Consider the following 24,168-nt stretch of genomic DNA (forward strand, 5'->3'; position numbering starts at 1 on the left):
ATCATATTGGCCAGGATGGTCTCAATCTCTTGACCTCATGATCCACCCACCTTGGCCTCCCAAAGTGCTGGGATTACAGGTGTGAGCCACTGCACTTGGCTAAGACTTCAAAGTCTTTTGGTGTGTATGAGATGTCCTCCTAGGTTATAATGCGTACCTGTCACCAGAGCATGCTAAAATTTCACCCTAGCTATGTATTTAGTAGCCACAGTGAGTGGTTTTAATGGGTTAACATGAGCAGCCCCTTCAAGGAGCCTTTCCCAGATGAGTTCTTCACAAAATTTCAAGCACAAAAAGACTAGTTTCCTCAGCTATAGGAGAGCAAACTAATTCTCCTGCAAAGGAGTCTCAGAATAACTTGGGGGTTCAAGATTGACAGTTTCACCTGGATTCAATTATATGTCTTAATTCTAAGTATCAGTATTCCACTCCTCCCTGTTCAGTGCCCCCTCCCATGAGAAACCTTGCAACACTGAATTTAACAGATCTCAGAATTTAGCAACCTACACAAGTAAATTGAGATTTTGAGCAAAATCTCAGTAAAATGTCAGACTCTTCTTGATCCCATAGTGAAAGAGGAATAAATAACAAGTTCTAAAGAAAAGAGGGGCTAGTCACTATTGTTAATATTTATTACTTACCATGTGTCATGGGCTTTGCTAAGTAATTTAAAAGCATCTTTTGGTGTCATGCACTCACTTAATTCCTTTCGTTGCACTCAAAATAAACCCCAAATCTCTGTCATGGCCTTCTGGGTCCTAAATGGTCTGCACTCCTGCTGACCTCTCAGTTTGATGAGGAAGTTTCAGCCACACATATCTTCTTTCCACTCTTCTCAGCTTACATGTCACCTCCTCCAAACTGCTTTTCTAAAGTAGCTCACTCCCCACTTCATTACTTTCCACATCAAGACCGTGCTTCTTTATATTATTTATCACCATATTATTTTACTTATTGTATGCTTTTTCATTGCATGTTTAGTATTTTTATTTATGCTTATTTACTGCGTGCTTATTATTTTTACTCCATGAGACTGTAACCTCAACTCAGGCATAGACCATCTATGGTTTGTTCACATTGCACTGCACCAGAAAAGATCTTAAGAAGCATATGTAGAATTCTCACACCTCTAGAAGATGGCCTACATTATTTCCTACTGCTTTTTAAATAGGTAAACGAAAGCTTGGAGAGCCACGTTAACGTATTCCAGGTCTGTCACAACTAACTGGTGGCCAGGGTCTGTGGATCTTCAAGCTGGAGTTGGTCACCTCCTAGGATAACCCCATAGGAGGAAGTGAAGCTCATTACAATTCCCTCCTGTCCTCCAACGATAGGGGCAGCAGGGTCCGTACCCAGAGGAAACAAAAAGCATCATCATTATCATCACAAACTGGTGCGTGCTTACCATGTTGATGATGTACCCAGTCCCCACCTTGCCTGGGACCAGAACTCCCAGCCAGCACCGGCCACGCACCCGCGGAGCTGCCAGGTAGCACCCGCCCCCTCTCTCTGCGCAGGCGCGCGCCTCCTGCTTCCGCTCGGGGCGGGACTGGGCTCCCGGGGTCGGTCCGCGGCTGCTGCTGCGTCCGACCCCCGGTCGGCGCGGGTATGGAGCTGGGGGGTCACTGGGACATGAACTCGGCCCCGAGGCTGGTCTCGGAGACCGCAGAGCGAAAACAGGAGCGGAAGATAGGAACCGAGGCGGAGGCTGCCGACTCCGGTGCGGTCCGAGCCCGCCGCTTCCTGCTCTGTCTCTACTTGGTGGGCTTCTTGGTGAGTGAGAGCGTGGGGGCTGGGAGCAAGTGCTGACTGTTCGGGCCTCGGGACCCAGGCGGTTCTTGGAACTCCCGGGGAGCTCTCAGGGAGTGGGAACCCGCAGTCTGCCTGGTGAGTGCCTCACTACCTATCAAGCTCTCCTCTTGCCCCACTTCAGTCTGCATCTGGCCACACTGCTTTATTGCCCCGCGCGCGTTCTCTTGCACCCGGTTCGCGGAACCTCTTCCCTTCCCTGCCTTTTGAGAAGCCCTGGTACCAGCCTCAGGTGTGACCAGGTGTTAAATGCTGTGACAGGTGCAGCTTTTGCAGGGCGGAGAACAGGGGTGTGGGCAAGCTTGGAAAAGCCCAGCTGCTGCGCGGCTGCTGATGAGGTAGGGACACCCAAGCCTTTTTACCAGAACAGGCAGGGGAAGCCGCTGTTGATGACCCCGCTTGGACAGATTTAGGCACATTTTCACTAGGATTCTTGGCTGACTTAAACATTAAAAAATGCAGATCAGAGTGAATTTTACTCATCTGCCTTTCGACAAACTGCGCATTGCACAGCGTAGGTTTGGTTTCATCATGCTGTGTGTGCCTGTGGTTTGCTTTTTTTTTTTTTACCAGACCAGGCTGGAGAAGCCGCTGTTGATGATCCCACTTGTACAGAATTGGGTGCATTTCCACTAGAGCTCTTGGTTGACTTGAATGTTTAAAAATGCAGATCAGAGTGAATTGTACCCATCTACCTTTGGACAAAGGGTGTGCATTGCACAATGAAGGTTGGTTTCATCATGGTGTGTGTGTTTATATGTGTGTGTGTGTGTGTGTGTGTGCGTGCGCGCGTGTCCTGGTTTGCTCCCTGAGTGCTAATTTCCCACGTAGAATGGAAAGTTTAGTAAGCTGATTCATGGCATTTCTGAACACCTGCCATGTGGCAGGTGCTGCAGAGCTTCACTATTGTAATCCACAGTTCTGCCACCGAAGAATTTAGTCTTACAAGTAAGCTGATGCTGGTAGTTTGTGGGCCATTATCTGCAAGAACCCTAGATCCACCTCTGCACTCCTCCCTTTCCAAGGCTAGGCCTGATTCAGCCCTCGGTGTGAGCTAATCCAGTATCTTGAGGGCAAGGGAGCTGAGATAAGTGTCAATGGGAGAAGGCTGCCTTTGAGGCCTTGAAGATAGTATCTGATGGCACTGGGCCCTGGCAGGGAGTCGTCGTTTTCTGCCCAGATGCAGATCAAGACCACCACTTCTCCCAGTTTCATGCAGTCTCCATGCCCCCACCTCCATGCAAGGTGTTCAGTTGGTAGCAACTCTATGTTGAGTTAATAGTTAAGATCACCATGAAAGTATGTTCACCAAATTGCTGCAAGCCCAGAAGCACAAGGCCTTCAGGGAGGGTGGCTTTTTACAGAGGATTTCTCTGCCTTTAGGCCATTGCAGGACCCACCCTCCAGCTCCATGCCTTTGACTTCAGAGACTGGCACTCCTTCTGACCACTATTCCTTTAATCTGTTAGTTCATTCTCAGCATGGGGATGCTTATTCTGCTTTTCAGTCTAGGCACCTAGAATTCACAACCAGTGATTACGCGTGGTTGTTGGAGAGGACTTGGCTGACATCCAGCCTTTTTAGATGTGGGTCCCAAGCTACTGCTGTCCTATCTCGGAAGGCACTTGGGCTGGTTCAGCCAGATGAAAACATTTGAGCCCTTACCTGGAAAGTCCAGACTAGGGTTCAGAGAATTTGACTCAGAATTCAAAATAGTTTTAGTATGAGAATAAAACAAAGCAATTCGCAGATCATTTGTTAAGGTCAGCCTTCCGATACAGATTTGAATATTCACAATTTCTCATATGTTTTCTTTAGGCTGTGTATTTGGCAAGTCTAATCTAGCAAGCCTGATACAGAATTTTAATAACTTTAATAATGTATTCAAGAGAACCATTAGGTGTCTCGTATCTTAAGGGAAAAGTTTATGGTTTCCCAAAAGTTGAAAGAGTAGGGATTTTTTTTAATGGAAAATATTGTAAACAATTAAAATATATGAAGCTTTATATGAAAGTCACATAAAGCTACCTAACAGATGATTGTTAGGTAACATCTAAGGAGTATTATACATAATTTAGTTATTTTTTTTGACATATTTAGGGATGTAGAGACCTCTAAGATTCTTGGACAAATGGTTTCTGAATGGGAGAGGAAGGGAACAAGATTAGAGAAGTCATTTGCCAAATTGTTCTGCTTTAGCAGTTATCCGTACTTCCAGGTATTAATTTGTTTAGGAGGGAAGACCAAGATGACCCTTGAGGCCCATTTTGTTTAGGGTGCTTAGATGGTGATGAGATCTATTATTTCAACCACTTTTTTCCTCCAGATACTTGGTGAGATTTGTTTTCCATCCCATCAGCTTTATTCAGATGATAATTCATTTTTGTTGAGATAGTCTAGTAATCAGTAATTACTGGGGTTCCTACCTTGAAAAGAGTCCTGAAACTTTTGAGTGTACATATTCATCAACTTTTATTGAAAAATGTTGATGTTCAGTGAAAGTTTAAGTGGCCCCTTCTGACATGATCTTTTTATAAGTGGTTACATGCACATGACCAGCTGCCAAATGCAGTGATTTTGAAGAAGCTATGGATTCAGAAGCAGAAAGGAGTTGCCTTTTATAGTTAAGGAGAAGACAATTTTCGAACAGAACTTCCTGAGAGGAAAGATTCAGTGGCCAGTCTCCTTGGAAGAATATAGTATTTTTCAGACTCACCAAGTGCTAAAGTAATACCAGTCATCAGTTATTGCTTTTGAGTCTGTATTTTTCATAGTTTCCTTTTCTGAAAGATCTAGAAGATTCAGTTGGTGGCTGGTACATTTTGAGTCTTTTAAATGTATAAACATCAGTGGGCTGATGAGATGCAACTGACAGCAAAGCCCAAAAGAAATGGACTCAGACCCAAAGGAAATTTTAAGTAATCGCAATATTGAAATAATAAACCATCCCTCTGGTAATGTAATTTTAAGAGCTAATTATAGTCACTTGATATTAGATAACAGGGTCATCTAAAGATGTAACCATGGAAAAGGCCCACTGAAAAGAGTATATGGAAATATATGTATCTATAGTTATATGAATGCACAGCTACCAGGACAGGGAAGGGGGAACAAAAGATTAACTCTGAGCTCAAGGAAAATACACATTTCGTGTGAGTTTGTTCTTTCCAACTAACCAGGTTTACGAAAGAAGGAATTCAGGTCAAATATAATGAAAACTGTGTGTGCAATGTTTTTTCTCCCACTAAACCAACTGTAGCAGGTAACCTAGTGAAGTGAGAATAAGAATGAAATTAAAGGAAAAGTTGACAGTCTGTCTATTAACTCAGAATACCTAGCAAAAAGGCAAAAAGGACCTGTACTTATCACCAGAACTGAAGAAGGGAGAAGACATGTTGGAGCTTACATTGTTTTATCAGGCCTTTCTCAAGCATTGTGCCACTTAATGCTCATCGTATTCCTACCAGGCAGGTATTACTGTTCTACCCTTTGCAGATGACAGCACGGAAGCTTGGTAACTAAGTAACTTTCCAAAAACACACGTTTAGTAAGTGATGGAGCTGGAATTGAGAAATGTCTGCCTGACCCCAAAGCCCATTCACTTTCTATGACTTAGCTGCAAAACACTGGCCTTTCCCCAGTGCAGCAGCTTTTTCCTTCCTGCTTTACTAAGCCTTTCTTCTCAGGTATTATTTTATAAGCTTATAAAACACAGGTCCTAGAACATTAGCCACTTTCACCAACTCCAGAAGGAAACATATTTTTAAGCAAGTGCTGGTTCACCAATGAATACAAATTATGACTGCATTTTTTCTTATGACTTATCCACAGAAAATATGGGGTTTTTTGTCTGTTTTGTTTGAGGAACTTCTGTAGCATATCCTCCTTGAGTGTCAAGTTAAAACGGATCCCAGGTCAGACTAATCCAGGCATTTGCAAGTGGCAACGGATTTGTATGGCATGCTACGGAATCCAATTATGATTTCTTACATTTAAAATTTTAGATACTGGTTTTATTTTTTAAATTAGTTTAAAATTTTAGGTTTACTAGTTTGAAAAATACTAATTTGAGTCCAGCATTTATTTTGTTTTAGGATTTGTTTGGTGTCAGCATGGTTGTACCTTTATTGAGCCTTCATGTCAAGTCCCTTGGAGCAAGTCCAACAGTTGCTGGAATAGTAGGTGAGTGGTCGATACTGTTCATTTTTAGAGCACTGAATTTTAAATCCTCTGAACCAGGTACCTGAAAACAATTCAATCTTGTAGCCAAATATTATCCAAAGGTAAGTGGGAAATGAGATAAAACAAATTTCCAGAATATTTTAAAATATTACCCTATAGCAAATGCAATTCCTTTTTTTCTAGACGACCTATGTTCAGAGAGATTTTGAGGTTTGAGCACTATAACCAAGTCCCATGCCACTAGTGGCAACAGGTACTTATGCAGCCTCTGCAAGGAACTGGCCGTGTGTGTAGAAGGGTATGTACATATGGACTCCTGCCTACAGGAACCCTTAACCTAATGTGAGAGACCAGGGAAACATAATCTACAGAAATTACATCTTGTGGGAAAGGGTTTGGGTGAACATTAGCCAATTAGTTGCAAGCTTCTCGCACTGTCACCAACACATCATAGAGATTGTAGGATTTCTCTGCCTGTGCAGCATAAAAATTCCATTCAGAAGTCATTGATTTACCAAAAAGGCAAGAGACAGCAGGGCTTAGGACTGTGCTAACTAATGAGAAATTGTTGAGACTAACAGCTCTTGATCATTCACAAGCCAAACAAGCAAGTGTTTGTGGACAGTCTTGTACATAATAGTTGTTAAATCGTGGTCCATGCTGTGATTTGTATTTCCCTCGACAAATGTACTTGGAATAACACTGGACCACCCAGCAGTGTGAAGGTTTTTGGGAAAAGCAGATGGGGCATGTTACATGATAATGGAGGTAAAAGAACTCTAAAAAAACATACAAGTTCTTTATAAAATTAAATCATTTTATAAAACCATTACACATTAGAAACATAAGAGACAATGTTAAGATTTTAAGGCTTAGTAGGCTTTTTTCAGAATTTAAATTTCTATTCCCCTGAGTACTCTCTCTGCTGTTTCATAAGTTGAAGCTACACAATCTCATATGATGGAAGGACAATCATACAGCATCCATAACGTCACCTTTTGCCTTTATTCTCTCTTCTGTTTACTGTCAATTTTTTGAAAACCTTTTGTTAGAAATTGTATTACTTCCATTTTTCCAAGTAGAAAAAAAAAGATGTGAGATAATTTAAAACAAAACGGTATCTTACCCTAATGTTTTTCTGTTGGTTTCTGTGTAATTGTTATCACATTAATCCATTTTTGTGATAGGTCTAGCTGATTTTATTGTTATTGGTTTGTTTTTTACAGGCTCCTCCTATGGCATTTTGCAACTCTTTTCTAGCACGTTGGTGGTAAGTTATCTTTCATTTGGTAAAACATAATCACGTGTCTCATCCATCACAGATGTAGTAAAATTGGGGACTTGAAGTTTATCAAAAAGTGATAGATTTGGGATGAGAACACCTTTAAATTGTAATACGTTCTTCCTATAATTCCCTGCTTTTTACAGACAAAAAGAATGTAAACAAAAGTTATTACCAATTTTAGGCTGGGCGCAGTGGCTCATGCCTGTAATCCCAACACTTTGGGAGGCTGAGGCGGGTGGATCACGAGGTCAGGAGATCGAGACCATCCTGACTAACACGGTGAAACCCCGTCTCTACTAAAAAAAAAAAAAAAAAATTAGCCGGGCATGGTGGTGGGCACCTGTAGTCCCAGCTACTCAGGAGGCTGAGGCAGGAGAATGGTGTGAAGCTGGGAGGCGGAGCTTGCAGTGAGCCGAGATCACACCACTGCATTCCAGCCTGGGCAACAGAGCAAGACTCCATCTCAAAAAAAAAAAAAAAAGTTATTACCAATTTTATTATTTATTTCACTTCATTGACAGTAATCAAATCCATTTATATTTCTGCTATTCTATTTAAAGTTGTGTATTTTGAACTAAATAAAAGCTTTTTTGTAAGACTTAAGTGTATAGACAAAAGGGGACATTTGGATTGGCTGATTGTATATCTGCAGCATGGAGTAGAAAGATCCAGAGGTGGCCAGGCATGGTGGCTGGCACCTACTGTTCCAGCTACTCAGGAGGCTAAGGTTGGAGGATCGCTTGAGCCCAGGTATTCAAGTCTAGCCTGGGCAACATAGCAAGACCCTGTTTCTAAGAAATAAAAAGAAACACATTTTCAGTGGTGACCTTGTCACTGCCCTACTTCTGACCACTCAGTTGTTTGAATTTCAGAGACCTTACCTGATGTCCCCTTCTCTCTCCCTGTGCTGTCTACTGTGATCACTCTGGTCTGAAGACCTCAGTGTCCAGTGGTTCAGGCGGTTCAGTAGAATAGTCTGTTTAGTCTCACAATTGATCAGTAGTGACTTTGGTCTCAATAGCTGGCCTGGGGGTCTCATATTTAATGAACACAAAGTGTACTTATGTTTCCCAAGAGTTGCTTCTTTGTAAAATATATTTTTAAAAGAAATTCAGTCAGATTCCGTAATAAATTCTTAAATAAGTAAACAGCTACTTCCTGATTTATTGAAGTATTTCATATATTAGATTTCCATTACAATAATAGTTTTAGCCTCATTTAAACTTTATAGTGACCCAGCAAATTAGTTTGGTATCTTTCTTTTATATAGGAGGAAATTAAGACCAATTAAGACCCACATAGGTTAATTTAACTAAGCCACCTAATCTCAGTATTTAGAGTCTAAGCCCATATTATTTTTTTTCTAAGAGTCATCTGTCATTGCCTTAATATAAAATGGTAAATGCGTAACTAGAGTTATCAGATTGTACAGGAGAGCAATGCACTTGCTTGTCAAGCAGAATGTCATATTTCATGTTCTTTCTTGTGAGAGAAAAGTTTGAGTTACATCTTAGTAAACACCTTTTCTCTTTATTTGTAAACTCACTCCCAAAATATCTGATGTGTGTATCTGTTAGAGCTATTAGGTCACAGTGTATGTTAATTCTTTAAATGTTTTCTCTTCCTGGACTCTGGTCTTCCTGAGATATAGACCAGGCTTACTTGCTTAATTTTTTTATACTCTTACTTATCAGAGCACCTGGCAATAGTTAGCACTTTATGAATGTAAATTTTTATTGCTAACTATGACTCTACCCTTTTTTTAGATTTTCCTTTGTTGTTTTATGTTTGTACTTACACAGAACATTCATATGTCTTTTAGCTGAAATTTAATGAAAACCTTTCTTAGAAAGCCTTAAGATACATAAATTCCTAGTTAAAATTTCCTTTTTAACCCATACTTTTGTAAGCATGTATTTTAATTATAAAGTTTACCAAAAAACTTTTAATTTTGAGAACAAATCTTTATAAAGAAAAAGTATATTCTGTCATATTTGGCTACTGTTTTTAAATAAATGTATTTTAATAAAAAATGATCCATTTATTAAGTACCTATGTGTCAGGCCCTGTTTTGAGAACTTTATTTCCTCTAATCCTTATAATAACCAGCCTCAAAGGATGGTTGTGAGTCTTTAATGACTCATTTTATATTAAGCACACAGAAAGTGTTGAGTGGGGAAGATAATCTCTGAGGCAGATATTACTATTATTCTTCTTTTACAGGTAGAGAGACTGAGGCATAGAGAGGTTAGCTCATATGTCCAAGGTCATGGTGGAAGGAATGATGAGTTCAGCATTGAGCCCAGACAGCCAGGCTCAGGGCCAGGGTGTAACTCCCAGATTAGACCACTGTCCTGTGAATACAAGGAGGCCAGTGACCCTTTCCCCAGATCAAAAGAGTATGGGGAATTTCTAAAATTCATTGAAATGAAAATTGAGGAGTAGGATTGAAGACACCTATAGGAAGATGACAGTATTTTGGAAGATTTACCTTAAAAATATTTTATAGAGGAAGTTTACATTCTTATGTAAAGGGATCTTTTGGGTCCTTAAGAAAAAGATAAACATGTCAATAAAAATGGGGAGAGGGCATGAACAAGTACACTTGGCAATTGGCATGGAGGATTGGCCTGCTGAGATTTCCTTCCATGGTTAGTGGAGAGAGTGAGGAATGGTTGTGGAACATCACTGAGGAAGGAGGGACGCAGGAACCAGCCTCAGTCACCTCCCAGCCGGGACTAATGGAGACCAGCCCATTGTACTGGAACTGGGGGTCATCCAGGGTTTCACGCAGCACGGGGGACCCTGTTTCTTAACCCTTTTACACAGTGCTCCATTGATAGTGTAGTGTTTAGTAATTGTTGTTTTAAGGCAGTGACTTTTTTTTCAAACATAGCTTCACCCAGAACATCAGTATGTGAAATGGCAGGCTTCCTCCTGGGCCACCTCTGTGGTCTTGCTCAACATCCTTACTTGCATAGAGTGTTCAGAAGGAAGCTACGCCGGGCAGGTTTCTGAGGCTTCCCAAATGTGGGAATTCTAAGGGGGCAGAAATGCTGCCTTATTTGCCTCTCTCAAGAGAAAATGCAAATAGTACACAAATTTTTAAAGAATTATCAGGAAAAAAGGCAAACATAATTTTAAAAGATGCTGCTTAACAAATCTGTAGATTTTAAACATTGACAGTAACAGTGCTGGTTGAAATACAGGGAAATGGAGACTGTTACCGTTCTAATTACAGTATAGATGGGATTACAAATCTTTCCAGAGAGTAATTGGTCAGTATATGGAAAATGCCTAAAAAAAATATGCCTGCATAGAATTGGAACAACTCCAATTCTAGGGGTTTGTTCTAAGGGAATTTTTAAGGGTATCTGTGGAGAATTTGCTATGAAGATGCTTATTGTGCATTATTTATATTTTTGACAAATTTTTAAAGAGCAAAAATCTAACAACTATTTGTTAAATATTGGTATGTACTGGAATAAGGAATATGATTAAAATGGTAACAAAGGCAAAGTTTTAATAACATGGAATGATGCTTAAGTCATATTAAGTTAAAAAGCAAGTCACAAAATAGAGCATATTGTATGACCATTTTGTTAAAATATAGGTACATTTGGGATCATGAGGTATTTTTATATTGGTCATTTTGTTTTTCAGTATTTTCTAAATTTTTAAAAAATGTACATGGTATCTGAAGAGTATAGTTTTATAAAGTAATGAGAATGGAGACAATGTTGAGGCTTTATAAATTATACTTTACCATCTCTCCTGCCTTTAGCTACTAGATCATCAGACTTTTTTGTTTGTTTGTTTTTGGACAAAGAAAAATACTTTGTTGTGTTTTTCCATTCACTGTGTGTGAAGATCAGAGAAAATAACTTACTCTGACAGATGGCATCATGGAACTGAGCATCTGAGGATCTGACACTGAATCTTCTACTGTTTTCCCCTGGTCACTTTGTTTTGGTCATTTGCATGGTAGTAGTTGTTACTGTGGATGGTGCCAAAGGGCTTTTTCTTGCTTTCCTCAGGGCTGCTGGAGCGATGTAGTGGGAAGACGGTCTTCCTTGCTGGCATGCATTCTACTCAGTGCCCTGGGCTATCTCCTTCTCGGAGCAGCCACCAATGTGTTTCTGTTTGTCCTGGCTAGAGTCCCGGCAGGTGAGTGACTTTTTTTTTTTTTTCAAACATAGCTTCCCCAGAACCTCAATATGTGAAATGGCAGGCTTCCTCCTGGGCCACGTCTGTGGTCTTGCTCAACATCCTTACTTGCTTAAAGAGTGTTCAGAAGGGAGCCGTGCCTGGCAAGTCTCTGAGGCTTCCCAAATGTGGGAATTCTAACAGGCAGAAATGCTGGCCTGTGCGTGTGTGTGTGTGTGTGTGTGTGTGTGTGTGTGTGTGTGTGTTTGTCTATGTCTATGTCTAAAGCCTATTCCTGCTGGACATTGTCTCTTTGATTAGCACTTACATAAAGTGCTAATTACAGTAGCAGTTGTGACTGTAACTGACACCAGCAGCTGCTGGCCATTGAAGATTTTGAACATTTAGCACGGGTCAGGCCCTCTGCTATCTTGACCAAACCTGGAATTGTACTTGACAGAGCCCCTTGCCCCTCAGAGCCTGTCAGTGTGAATGATCACACTACTGTATTGGGACTTATCTCCCTCCTGTTGATCTTGCTCTACATCATTCAGTAAGAATTTATTATGTGTCTTCGCCAGCACTGAGGTTCCTGTTCTCTCCCTTGGTGAGCCTGTAGTTTTGTAACTGGGCTTCCTGACATCAAATTGGGATTCACCTCTTTAGCTTTCCTGTGGCCTCCTTCTATCTGACTGTCAATTAGGGGGGACACTGGGATTGTGATATAGCAGCTCGTGGGCAAGTTTGCTGTTTCCAGGCTGGTCTGGACTGTTTTTAACATTTTGAACTAGCTTTTATTTTGTCCATTTTTTGAAACACCTCCTGTGAATGCAGGGTAGCGCTTGGTGGGTAGATTATTCCTGTAGAAGCTCTTTGTTCTCTCTTTGCTGTTCTTAGCAATTAGAGGAGTTTCAGTGTCTCTCTTACTGTACCTGTCAGAGCACTGGCAGGCTTTGCTACCCCACTGGACAAGTCAGGGGCACTGGGCACCATCCTGAGTTTTGTTAAACTGCTTGCTTTTAACTGACTCCCCAAATAAATAGCGCATCAGATAACTCATTTTAACATAGACATGATGATAAGCTGACTCACCTAGGATTTCCACACCATTTCTGTGGAATATATACTTTGTTCATTTACTCTGAAAGTCTGCAGAGTTCAGCCCCCAACATTCTTAACCATGCCTTTTTGTTGACTAGATAAATGCTTTATGAAGGTCTTTGCTTAAATGTGGTCAGTTGTCTTTACAAACCCCAGTACCACACAAAATCCAAGTGATAGCCATTGTATGTGCATCTGGTGTTGAGTTTATTGTCCTTGGTGGGCAGCATGTCTTTCTATAGTATAACACACTCCACCATTACGTGGTATGTACTGTTCATAATTCTAAAGAAGCAGATGGGGAAGAGGAATAAGAACGTAGAGTTGTTACAAAATGCATTGAGATTTGTGGGGAGGATTAAAATGTTTTATTTAATAGGAAATGAGCCTGAGCTTAAGTAGTGAGAGTTCTCTTATGTGAACTGTCACTATGATCTTCACAAATGAGAGCTATACATAAAAACTCCTCCTTGCCCATGTAACCTCCACAGTGTTTAGTGGTCTGTGAACAGGAGCAAGCTAGGGGGTGCTTCACAGGGTTCTGCTTCACAAAGTCAGTTGTGGATTCAGATCCTTGTGTCCTAAAAATGAACCACTGACTTCAAGTCAATGCCTGAGGTTTAAGTGCCTGAGTCGGACGCCTCGTTTTCCATTCCACTCAGTCCAGCACCCCAACCTCTGAAAGACAAGAGAAGCTTAGGCTGGGTTGTTCATGGGATACTCTTACCACAGTCCTCATCCCTCATGTATGTAAAGTGAACTTGACATCAATACAATTTCAAAAAGAATCATAGAATTCCTGCGAGACCTATGGAAATCATGTTCTGGCCTAGTCCTCTCTGACATTTAAGGAAACAGGTCTAGGGAGAATCCATCTACCTAATTCCAAAAGAGATTTATACTTGCTTTCCAAAAAGGCTGGCTGTCAGGCATACAACCACACTACTTTTGAGGCAGAGCTAGGAATAGATTAGTAGGACGAGTGTGTTGAAGCACTCAGTGGCAGCACAGTGATGTGCAGAGTGAGACTGCCCACAGGAGATCACGGAGAAACGCTGTGTCACATCACACTTGAGTGATTCACGCAGATCCGCCAGCCGCATTTATTCAGTTTCTACTATGTGTTACTCAAAATAGTGGGCCGCTGGTTACCAGAATCTGTTAGCATGTTTGCAAGTATGGTTGTTCTGCACATGGGTGTCTGGGGACATAGGAGTCAAATCCATCTGCAGAGATATGAGGAGTATAGTTGTCACTTTAATTTCTTATTAAAAGTTATATCACAGCATTCAATTTGTTCAACAAATTCACAGGCCTCTTACTGGTAGAAAATCCATTGGTATTGGTTCAATGATGGTACTATCAAATTTCTACTCACTCCTTGTCCTCTCCCCAGCTCTGTTTCTCTGTTCCTTGGTTTATCCTCAGGGTTAAGATTAGGGCTGACCATAGAGTAGGCATGCAGTAAATATTGGCTCAGTGAGTTAATGTGTAAAGAATGAAAACTCGCTTTATGGAAGCCATCATTGAAATGCACCTGGGTAACTGGGAGACACTTCGGAGGTCATGACAGGAGGTAGCCAAGCTGAGGGCTAAGGGACTTGGTTGCCAGAGATAAGGTGACTAACTAGGATCAGAGTGCGAGGCCAGGAGTCCAAAGTGGGATGGATCCAGCAGACCTCAGAGGTTCAAAGAAAAAGATCAGATGCCTTGGTGGTATAGTGGTGAGGATAGCTGCCTTCCAAAGAAACTGGAGATCAGAACTCCATCAGGGATACAGGTTAAGCACAGGATCATAAGTGAGATACTTATGGTCTGGAAAAAGTTACAGAGCGTGTTTCTCATCCCCTTGCAGGTATTTTTAAACACACTCTCTCCATCTCAAGGGCTCTACTTTCTGATATGGTTCCAGAGAAGGAAAGGCCGCTTGTAATCGGACACTTCAACACAGCCTCCAGTGTGGGCTTCATCTTGGGCCCCGTGGTCGGTGGCTATCTCACTGAATTAGAGGATGGGTTTTATCTCACAGCCTTCATCTGCTTTTTGGTCTTCATTCTCAATGCTGGTAAGTTGACAATCATGAGAAGGTTGTTTTGTGTATTCATACTGACCAGTCTACCTACTTTTCTCTTATTTCTTTTGCAATTCGTTTTTATCAGAATAGACAGACTCATCGTCCAAAAACAAAAGTCATTTTGAGGAACCCCCCTAGTGTTTTCCATAGTGGCCAGTACCAGTTTACATTCCCACCCACGGTGTGCAAGAGTTCTCTTTTCTATTTTTTTTTTTTTTTTGAGACCAGGTTTTGCTCTTGTTGGCCAGGCTGGAGTACAATGACGTGATCTCAGCTCACCGCAACCTCCCTGTCCCGGGTTCAAGTGATTCTCCTGCCTCAGCCTCCTGAGTAGCTGGGATTACAGGCATGTGCCACCATACCCGGTTAATTTTGTATTTTTGGTAGAGACGGGGTTTCTCCATGTTGGTCAGGTTGGTCTCGAACTCCCGACCTCATGCGATCCACCACCTCCCCCTCCCAAAGTGCTGGGATTACAGGCATGAGCCACCACGCCCAGCCCAAGAGTTCTCTTTTCTCCACATCCTCATTAACACTTACCTTTTAAAAATATGTCTGTATTAGCCCTCCTAACATGTGCGAGGTGATTTTTCATTGTGGTTTTGATTTGAATTTCCCTGATGATTAGTAACATTGAACACCTTTTGTTTTTCCATCAGCCACTCCTTGGAGAAATGTCTATTCAGATTTTTTGCCCATTTTTATACTTGGTGTTTTGTTGTTGTTGTTTTTTTTGTTTTTTTTTTTGCTGTTGAGTTGAAGGGGTGCCTTGTATAGTTTGGATATTAACTCTTTATCAGATGTATGATTTGCAAATCATATCCACTGTGCAGGTTACTTTTTGCTTTGCAGATTATTTCCAGGTTGCCTTTTCACTTTGCTGATTTGTCTCCATTGCTGTGCAGAAGCTTTTTAGTTTCAGGTAGTTCCATTTGTCTATTTTTGGATTGGTTTTGTTGTTATACCTAAGAAATTATTGCCAAGGTCAATTTCAAGAAGCTTCTACCTTCTTTTACAGTTTTAGGTCTTATGTTTGTCTTTAATCCATTTCAAGTTGATTTTTATCTTTAATCTATTTAAGTTGATTTTTGTAATGTGATGTGAGGAAGGGATTAATTTTATTCTTCTGCATGATACATATTTTAGTTGCAATTTAAAAGGGAAATCTTTTATTTTTAATGTATTTAATATAAATTTAAATACAATTATGGAAGTAAGAAAGAAAGACTATGCAATCTCCTGCTATAGACCCCCAGTTGTTTCCATCACGATAATGCACATGCCTCACAGCTGGCACAGTGGTAGGTGATGGGTAGACCCTGCCCCTCTCTCTGCCTTCCTCCATACATTCTGGCCACGCTGGCTTTCTGGTCTACCGTATGTATGCCAAGCACATTCCCATAGGAGGGCATTGTACCAGGCCTGTCCTCTACCTGCCACATTCATCCCACGTCTGTTATTGGCTCTCTTTTCATCATTCAAGACTGAAGTATCTGCTTCCTTAGGCCTTCTCTGACCATTCTGTCTAAAATAGCTTAATTTTCTTCATAGCATTCTTGAAATTATGTTATTAATTTGTTTTACTGCTTACATTCTGTTTGTTCCCCCAAATCAGTAGGCAGACTCTATGAGGAAAGAGATGTTGTCAGATTTACTCACTGCTATCACCCCTGTGCAGAATACACACTGGGCCGGGTGCAGTGGCTCATGCCTGTAATCTCAGCACTCTGGGAGGCTGAAGCGGGAGGATTGCTTGAGCCCAGGAGTTCAAGACCAGCCTGGGAAAGACAGTGAGACCCTGTCTACAAAAATTTTTTTTTTTAATTAGCTAGGCATGGTGACACATACCTGTAGTCCCAGATCCTCGAGAGGCTGAGGCAGGAGGATTGTTTGAGCCCAGGAGGTCAAAGCTACAGTGAGCCATTATCACACCACAGCATTCTAGCCTGGGTGACAGAGTGAGATCCTGTCTCAAATAAAGACATACATATACACATACACACAGACACACACACACACGCACAGTACTATGAGCTCCTTGGATGCAGGGCTAGTTGCTTAAAATGTCTTTCATCTTCTTCACTTAGAGAGTGGTGCATGGCTGGCCCTTGGATAAATAACTTCATAAACGAGAATTCATGCTAGGCAGTTTTCCTTACATTTAATGATATTGTACTTTACTGCAGCTTTTTGAATCTTCATATTCAAGGTTCTCTTTTGCATGATGATTTCCATATTGGGTTAGGATGTCAGACCCAGGAAGCAAAGTTCATGAGCTTATTCTCAGTCCTCAAAGAAATATATTATGATTTTTTGCCAGGAATTTACTTAGCCTGTAACTTGAATCAGGAGGGGTAGCCTGATGGATTCACATAAACCTAGATAAAAGTCTCAAACACATGCTTCGTTGATGTGACCAGGTATCTTCACATATAAAGGAAGGTACATGAATGTGGTATCACTCAAAATTGAAAGTCAGCATATAACAAAGAAATTGGTTATGGAATTCTATTTTGGATCCTTCAACAATAGTGCCATTTAATATGTTGCCCTATCTTAAGCCTATAAATGGGTCCAAGCAGTTAGGAAAACATTCCACTGCAAGTGTTCCCAACTACAATGGCTTCAAGGAAGAGGGACTTGTTTTTCCAACATAAGAAACTTGAGGATAGGCAGGCTGGGGCCAACAGAATAGCAGAGGAGGAGAGGGAGGAGGACCTGGCTAGGCAGCACACACTGTCCCACCCAGGGCTTTGGCCATTCAGTGCAGTGAACATGATATTGTGCTTTCTCATCCCAGTCTTGCCATCCTTTACCCCCGAGTGACTATAGCTGTTTTCCTCAACACTTTTACTCCGTTAGCTTCTTATATCCTCCTCTGATCCACCACTTTGCCTGAGAAAGCCTTTTCATTGTGATTTCTGTTCTTATGGTTAGGAACTCAAAACTCTGGAGTCTGACAGACTGAGGTTCAAATCCGTGCTTTGCCAGTTTTTAGTGTGACCCTTGGGCAAATTGTCTCCCGTTTTTTCATCTATAAAATGGGGTGACAAAACACATAGCCTTGTTATGAGAACTGTAAGAGGTTCTGCATACAAGCAGCTTACCCCAGAGCCTGAGGTAGGATTGCATAGACCTTGTCTTGTTTGTTAATATTTTCTTAGCATTTCACACTTACGAACTCTGTGAATATTGGAAGGCTGGACAGATGGATGGGTAGGTGGGTGGATTGCTTGTAGTAAGCACTCAATAGAAGTTAGTTGTCATCATCATCATCATTTTTATTATTTTAATTCTTTTTTAGTTCATCATCAATAATTCTTTCACATTTTTATCAATATTCTGTGTAATGTTCAAGGGCCCTTTTAAGATTTAATTATTAAAAGTCCACATCCACGTTCTCATGTGTTTGGTTTTCTGTTGTAAATTTGTCTACGGCTGAAGCACTTATACAATATTTGGAGAAATGACACACAAATGAAGTTGCTGAAAACAACGTGAAGCAGCACTGAATAGCCACAGGTCTGAGTTGAACTTTTAAGTGCTCTTTAGCACTTGAAAAACAGTAGGATAGAGTTTGGAAGGGTGTCCTAGAATAGCAAGTTTGAATTCAGTTTTAAGAACACTTTTGGGCATGGATTGGCAAGAGACCAACAGGCAAGAATGTGCTAGTCCTATGAGGACAGAGGTGGGATTGTCTGAGTGGCGGTTAGAGCCACTGCGTAAGGTTGTGTATGTTGTGGTCTATGAGAATGGTGCCCCCTGAGGTTTTGCAGGTGTGACCTGCACAAGCACTAGATGACCCTGACCTGGGGCAGATCCAAGCAGGTGCTTCCCAGGGAGAGTTGGCCAAGCTGTCCCTGCCCATCGGTCAAGCCAAGGCAGGCCGTCACATACGTGGCAGCCTGCACTTGCCCCAGCATGGCCCTTATATTGCAATCTGGTTGCCTCTTTTCTTATCTGAACCCCTTTTTAGGTTTTAGTGTCTTGAGCACAGTATTTTCAGAGGCCTTGTCTGTGTTAATATATTTCTATGTTTAGCACTTAAGAAGCACTCCATGAATATTGGATGTCTAGATGGTTGGAAAGATGGATGGATGTTAGGTGGACAGACAGATAATGAATAGGCAGAGAATTAGAAAGTTAATAAGGGAAGAATTTAAATTTATAACAATTCAGATATGAAATGATGAGATGTAGAATACTATCATAGGCTTTTGAGCTGGGAGAAAGCAGTGAGTACTTCGTAGGTATCATGGTGTTCTTTTTTAAAGGCGAAGAGTCTTTTGCCAGAATCCTGATGTCAGAATAAAGCCATAGAAATGGTGAAAGATTAGATACAAAAATATAGACTAGTAAATTTAGTACCAAAATATAGATTAGTAATTTAACACAAATAATTGTCCCTTCCCCAAGGAGGTAGTGTATGGATTCAGTGCATTCAGATGCTTTAACGGATCTCATGCCATTTTAACAGGTCTCGTTTGGTTCTTTCCATGGAGGGAAGCAAAACCGGGCAGTACAGAGAAGGGCCTGCCATTGCGAAAGACCCATGTGCTGTTGGGAAGGAGCCATGACGCAGTACAGGAGGCAGCCACCAGCCGCGGAGCCAGGGCCAGCAAGAAGGCTGCCCGGCCCTGGGTTGAAGTAGTGTTGGCCTTGCGGAACATGAAGAACCTGCTGTTTTCCGAAATGTGGGACATATTTCTGGTGCGCTTGCTGATGGCCATGGCAGTCATGCTGTACTACAGTAACTTTGTCCTGGCCCTGGAGGAACGCTTTGGGGTGCGGCCCAAGGTGACAGGCTACCTCATCAGTTACAGCAGCATGCTGGGGGCCGTGGCCGGCCTTGCCCTAGGGCCGATCCTACGGCTGTACAAGCACAACTCGCAGGCACTACTGCTGCATTCCAGCATACTCACCTGCATACTGCTGCTGCTGTACTCCTTGGCCCCCACCATGGGTGCAGTTGTCCTCTCCTCCACTCTCCTGTCCTTCTCCACTGCCATCGGCAGGACGTGCATTACGGACCTCCAGCTGACCGTGGGCGGGGCCCAGGCCAGCGGCACCCTCATTGGCGTGGGGCAGTCTGTGACTGCGGTGGGCCGCATCGTCGCCCCGCTCCTCTCGGGGGTTGCCCAGGAGGTCAGCCCTTGTGGCCCCCCCAGTCTGGGCGCTGCGTTAGCCTTAGTGGCCATTTTCATAATGTCTCTAAACAAGCCACACTCTAGTGGTGATGGGAATAGTAAATTAAAAAGTGAGTAGATGGATTTGGACAACATAAAGCAAAAAAATCTGAGGTGGTTGAATGAGGGCCGGAGGCCATAATGAGAAGGGCGCTTTGGAAAGGGTTGGGGTGGAAGGGAAATATTTCCAGGTGGGTGTGAGCTGTTGGGCTTCCAGGTCAGCTCTTGGCCATGCAGCCATGCCTGCAGGATGGTCAGAAGTCACAGCAGCTCGTGGGAAGGTTAAGACTGGAGCAGAGCTTTTCCAAGGTGAGCATACTCAACGTTTACCTGGAAGTCTCTTCTTCCCACCTGGGCTAATCAGGTTACAATTTTCAAGGGGAAAAAAACTACCAGCTACAGGGTAGGGAAGTGGTGGTGGAATAAGAGAACATGATACATAGAGGAAGGGAAGAAACCACAAACATTTTCCTACTGAACAATAGGGTGACATGTCAGTCAAATTCTGATCAACTGGATCATGAGTTTCCAGTTAAATTCCATACACTAGGAGGGAGTTTTCTATCAAAATCCTGCAGACTGAAGAAGCTGGTTTATTAGAACCAGCCTGTCGCTTTTCAAAGCTGCTTAAAAAGAAGATACTGACCTCACCCCTAGAGATGATTCAGTGGTCCTGGGTGGGGCCAAGAAATCCGTGGTGTTTTGTAAGCACTGCTGGCGATTCCCCATGGCAGTAAAAAAGACCACACTGAGACTGCACTGATTTTGATTAAAGTACAGAGGCTTGGCTGTTTTTACACAGCTAACTAAATTTGGACTCTTAAAATTGTGTTTGTAATCACAATGTGTTACACCTTTCCCAGCTCTCAGCAGTTGTACTGCATGATGGAGCAGTGGGCCCTTGGGACCTGTTCCCTGTGCTCCCTGCCTCTGAGAGCCCAGCTTGCTCTGAAGTTGGACTAAACCACCTAGATGCTGGGCTTGCCAGCCTGCTCCTGGAAGCCTGCATTCCAGTCGGGTTGCATCCTTCTGGTGCTGACAGAACCCGGTGGTGAAGCCAAAGCACAGGAATGCTTTTAAAATGAACAGTTTATGCAGAATAAGGGTCAGGTGTCCTGCCAGACCAGAAGAACTTGATGCTACTGTGTCTTGTGTTAAGAATCATTTCCTAGCTGGGCTCGGTGGCTCACGCCTGTAATCCCAGCACTTTGGGAGGCCAAGGCAGGCGAATCACGAGGTCAGGAGATCGAGACCATCCTGGCTAACATGGTGAAACCCCGTCTCTACTAAAAATACAAAAAAATTAGCCGGGCATAGTGGCGCGCACCTGTAGTCCCAGCTATTCGGGAGGCTGAGGCAAAATGGCATGAACCTGGGAGGCAGAGCTTGCAGTGAGCCGAGATTGCGCCACTGCACTCCAGCCTGGGCGACAGAGACTCCGTCTGAAAAAAAAAAGAATCATTTCCTTTATTTTTAGTCTCACGCCTGCGAACACAAGCATTCTGTTGATCAACAGGGAAATATTTTGATGTGCCATTTCTTGTCTAAACTGGAGTTTCATATACAGCGCCCAGGGGGCCACGAGAGGCAGAGGCCCAGAGAGAAGGTGAACATAGCCTTGCAGGGAGACTTGTGCCAGGCAGGATGACCATTGGGATTACATCAAGTATTAATCAGAGTTACTTATGGGCTTCCTCTCAGACAGTTGAAGTTCAAATTCCTTTTACTTTTCTTGGATTAGTCCACTAGGATGATGTGCCTGTTTTCAACTTAACACATGCATAATTGTAAATATTTTAGTACACTACAGTAGTTTGTCATATCTTTAATATTTATTGTTTGTAAAGCAGTAAACATTTCTGTATTTTAGAAGTCATGGAGTAAAATCAAATATTTGTGATAAATAATTGGAAGTATGTTTTAGTTTGAAGATTGTTCTTTTTCCTATCTTGCTGCAAGGAAAAATGGACTTCCGATTAGGTTTTACAATTGTTAACTTTTATGTAAATGTTAAGTGCTTTCGAGGAGACCAAACTATTATTAATATATAAAATGGCCTTGCCCTTAAGGAGCAAACTAAATGTCATGGAGATTAGACTCAAAAGGCAATAAATAATCAAGGGTTTATGCAATGAAATAGAATTTCAGAAGAGTTTGGATCTCAAAGATTGCCCTTCACTCTCAGAAATAGGCAAGTTTCTTAAAAGCCCTCATAGCCGTGTTTTCATTTTAAAAATCGTAGCACTTTATTTTTGAAGTTTAAAAAGCCCATAAGCTTAATGAGTCTTTATAATCAGACACATGGAAATATTGAAAACCAAAGACTGATCTTAGAATATAGAGTAGAGAGACGTGTTTGTTATTCTCCACTAGTGACTTTAGTATTTTGTTACGTGATATTTTTTAGGTGCACCTTTTCTCGTGACTCCTTTTACTTTATCTAATGTCTCCCTCTTTAAAGTGTGACCCAGAGACCAGTAGCGTCAGCATCACCTGGGAGCTTGTGAGACCTGTGAACACTGAAGCTCCAGCTCAGACGTGTTGGGGACCATTTTAATAAGATACCTAGCTGACTTTTTGCACAGTAAACTTTGAAAACCCCTGGTCTAATGGGTAGTATTTGTATCACTTATGGAATATAATCTCAGGGAAATTAAATCTGCTCAATTAACATTTGTGGTGTTTCATTTTTTAAATTCTCTTGAGTAACTTCTGTAGCCCTTTACAGAGTGTCAGGTTGAGCTACATGAAGTTGCTATTTTTGTAAGTCAAAATTATCTTCATAGGGTTCAACTTACTATTCTATGGAATCTTATTTTAGAAGTATCGAACTTTTCTGAAATGTCTGTGACGGAAATGTCACCCTTTCCAACACTCTGCCAGGCATAACTGCTTGGGAACAGGTCTCCAGGATTTGGGTTCCATAGAGCGGAAGGTACGCCTCTGCCCTCATGTCCAGAGGGATCAATAACATTCTGAAAAGGTACAGGGTGTGTCTGGTCACAGGAGTCACCTGCAAGTCTCCAAACTCAGGCTGGATGGCCCCTTGGGGAGTGAATTCTGCGAGAGTTGCACCTGGGGCCAACAGAAGGAGCTGGAATCACTGATTCTGTGTCCTGGCTGCATGCCTTAGACCACAGGAACCAGACTCTGAAGCACCACAGGTGTTTCTGTGAACATCTTGAGATGGGAGTCACTGAGTTAGATCAAGAATGGATTCGGCTGCCATGCTCAGGGGTTGAGATTGTATTGACGGATGAAGGGGAATGACAGAAGAATTCCTGCGGTAGAGTGCTCTGAAGACACTCCTGTTTTAGAAAGAGCTCTCCAGCCGCAGCGAGGAGGATTAACTGGAGGCCCAAGGAATAGTCTGGACTTTGGGGCAGTAACTTTAGGGGGGCCCTGAGGGAGAGCTGGTCGGGAGGACAGGGACAGCAGGCAGAGGCTGTGGCCCTCAGGGTGATCGCAGGAGTGGTTGTGAATAATTCCCAGGTGATGAGTGTGCAGCTTTGAGGAATTTCAAAGGGTTGCTTGGCGTCTTTTCCTGAAGACACTTGTATAAGATATTTAGAAATCTATCAGGAGTGAGAATCAGTCTAGTCTGAGAAAATTTTAGGCATTTGGGCAACTGCATTCAGAAAACAGCTATTTATTTGTAATGCATAATAAAAGCCATGAGACTGAATCTCCATGCCTCTTTGCCCCCCAGTAGCCTTCGAGAAGTCTCTAAAACAGGGTTACCACAGATTTAGCCATGATGATGTGTAACACAGCTTTTCTTGGGACAGGTTGATGGGTTAAAATAACTTTTTTTTCAGCCCTAATGTTTTTTTCTTGAATTTGCCAGTCACATGATAATTTTCTTCAAAAATAAAACTTTATAATTGTAATGAGATACTATCATTTATTCTTTCTTATAAGTTGTATTTTTAGAAGTTATTGATGTGTCTTCCCACATATTTCAATTCAGGATCCAGAAGTGTTTTGAAAAATGTAATCTCCAGTATGCTAGGACACATCTTAATAGTAAAAACAAGGCTTTGGCTTTTAAAACCATTATGCAGATACCAAATATATATGTAATCTGACATTTATACCGATGGCCAGTAAATAGAGGACAGTTGATCCTTGAACAACACAGGGGTTAGGAGTGCCAAGCCCCCAAAATGGTAGAAAATTTGAGTGTAACTTTTGACTCTCTAAAAATTTACTACTAATAGCTTACCGTTGACATGAAGCCCTACCAACGATATTAATAGTCGATTGACATGTATTTTGTATGTTATATACTATATTTTTACAATGAAGTAGCTAGAGAAAAAATGTTAAGAAAAAGAAATAATATTATTAAGTGGAAATGGGATCATAAGGGTCTTCATCCTTGT

At 41.9% G+C, this 24,168-nt stretch overlaps 2 protein-coding genes across 9 annotated transcripts in view; one reads left to right on the forward strand and one right to left on the reverse strand.

The window, feature by feature from the left end:
- TMEM182 (transmembrane protein 182) overlaps positions 1-1,550 on the reverse strand; it is an 80,965-nt gene extending 79,415 nt beyond the window's left edge. The window contains exon 1 of one of the 4 annotated variants that reach the window (XM_055241376.2): positions 1,406-1,550. In XM_055241376.2, the coding sequence (XP_055097351.1) occupies positions 1,406-1,408 (3 nt within the window). In that variant the 5' untranslated portion in view covers positions 1,409-1,550. The remainder of the gene's footprint in view (positions 1-1,405) is intronic. The other 3 variants (XM_055241375.2, XM_055241374.2, XM_055241371.2) reach the window with 3 other exon arrangements.
- MFSD9 (major facilitator superfamily domain containing 9) lies at positions 1,513-23,678 on the forward strand. Of its 5 annotated transcripts, none has more exons than XM_055241368.2 (6): positions 1,513-1,773; positions 5,904-5,991; positions 7,218-7,261; positions 11,314-11,443; positions 14,379-14,588; positions 19,075-23,678. In XM_055241368.2, exons 1-6 carry the CDS (start codon positions 1,609-1,611, stop codon positions 19,860-19,862), a joined length of 1,425 nt encoding a protein of 474 aa, XP_055097343.1. In that variant the 5' UTR covers positions 1,513-1,608; the 3' UTR covers positions 19,863-23,678. The 5 variants fall into 5 exon arrangements, with proteins under 5 accessions (XP_055097343.1, XP_063472808.1, XP_063472809.1 ...); XM_063616738.1 differs by having other exon boundaries at positions 1,541-1,887; positions 5,887-5,991; XM_063616739.1 differs by having other exon boundaries at positions 1,615-1,720.
- Positions 23,679-24,168: the final 490 nt, after the last annotated feature.

This window comes from Symphalangus syndactylus, chromosome 14 (genome assembly GCF_028878055.3).
Source record: "Symphalangus syndactylus isolate Jambi chromosome 14, NHGRI_mSymSyn1-v2.1_pri, whole genome shotgun sequence".
In the NCBI taxonomy this organism is placed as follows: domain Eukaryota; kingdom Metazoa; phylum Chordata; class Mammalia; order Primates; family Hylobatidae; genus Symphalangus; species Symphalangus syndactylus.

What these genes read in the sequence shown, in the direction of transcription:
- MFSD9 (XM_055241368.2), top strand. Translation starts at nt 1,609, where the DNA reads ATGGAGCTGGGGGGTCACTGGGACATGAACTCGGCCCCGAGGCTGGTC. An exon ending in TCTACTTGGTGGGCTTCTTG is followed by an intron (nt 1,774 to 5,903) that starts GTGAGTGAGAGC and finishes ATTTTGTTTTAG; the next exon opens with GATTTGTTTGGTGTCAGCAT. An exon ending in TCTTTTCTAGCACGTTGGTG is followed by an intron (nt 7,262 to 11,313) that starts GTAAGTTATCTT and finishes TGCTTTCCTCAG; the next exon opens with GGCTGCTGGAGCGATGTAGT.